Consider the following 1,106-nt stretch of genomic DNA (forward strand, 5'->3'; position numbering starts at 1 on the left):
AGAGAGAGAGAGAGAGAGAGAGAGAATGCATGCGAGAGAGAGTAAGGTAGGAGGTGTGGGCCCTTCAAATCCCACAAAAGCTCCACAAGAGAGAGAGAGAGAGAGAATGCATGCGAGAGAGAGTAAGGTAGGAGGTGTGGGCCCTTCAAATCCCACAAAAGCTCCACAAAGAGAGGAAGCTTACAGGTGGGGTACAACAGCCATTATCACCATCCCTTTGTTCCTCCTAGAATCCTTTACATGTAATGTGTTCTCAAGGGTTTTGTTTTTCTCCTGGATTATTTTTTCATGGTGACTTACGTGAAGCGTCTAGGTTTAGAAAAATAAATGTGTGATACCTATTGATATACCTCTGGAAAAGTTCCCATGCTACAATATGTTGGTAAAAAGAGGTTATCATTTAGCTACTGTCACTTAGCTGTACCTAAAAACTCAAGAAGTACAAGAAACTGTCTTGAAATACATACTATACCAGTAATGAGTTTTTGAAAATAACTTTTTTTTTCAATGCTATCTTAAAGAGTTGTTCTTGTTGTTATCTCATTTATTTTTGTACAGATGACAGAAAATAATTTTTCCTTGAAGAAGATAGAAATCAGTGTTTCTGAAGCAGAAAAGAGAACTGGAAGAAACGCAGTGAACATGCAAGAAACATACACTGCTTACCTCATTGAAACCAGGTGGGCAGTGAGAGTGAGAGGCAGGGTCAGGTAGAAACTTTTTCTGCTTGGCCTGTAGCATTATAGTTGAGCAGACTAAGACTGAGCAAGGCTGAAATTATTGGGTTTTAGTTCCTTGAGAGGTTTTCACATGTTCCTTTTCATAGGAAATTAATCCAAAAGTCTAATCACAGCTTCTCTGGAGGCTGAGGCAGGAGGTTTACGTGAGTCTGGGAGTTTGAGGCTGGTCTGGGCAGCACAGAGTGCTGGTCTCAAATAAAACCAAGCAACCGTTGTGTTTAGCATTGGCATAGTATAAATACTTCCTCACACTTCATTCCAAGTCTAATTTAACTTTCCTGACTTTATGTACAAATGTACAAGTGCTTATTATAGTTTTGTGTGTATATCTTGGAGGGCAGCTAAGTTCCTGTCAAACAAAGAATC

At 39.7% G+C, this 1,106-nt stretch overlaps 1 protein-coding gene across 1 annotated transcript in view; it reads left to right on the top strand.

Moving 5' to 3' along the window:
• Positions 1-558: 558 nt before the first annotated feature.
• The window catches only part of Snx4 (sorting nexin 4), a 37,953-nt gene continuing 37,405 nt past the window's right edge, over positions 559-1,106 (top strand). The window contains exon 1 of the mRNA XM_023702205.1: positions 559-680. Within this exon, the coding sequence (XP_023557973.1) occupies positions 559-680 (122 nt within the window). The remainder of the gene's footprint in view (positions 681-1,106) is intronic.

Source organism: Octodon degus, unplaced genomic scaffold, assembly GCF_000260255.1.
Source record: "Octodon degus isolate 3935 unplaced genomic scaffold, OctDeg1.0 scaffold00147, whole genome shotgun sequence".
Taxonomy (NCBI): domain Eukaryota; kingdom Metazoa; phylum Chordata; class Mammalia; order Rodentia; family Octodontidae; genus Octodon; species Octodon degus.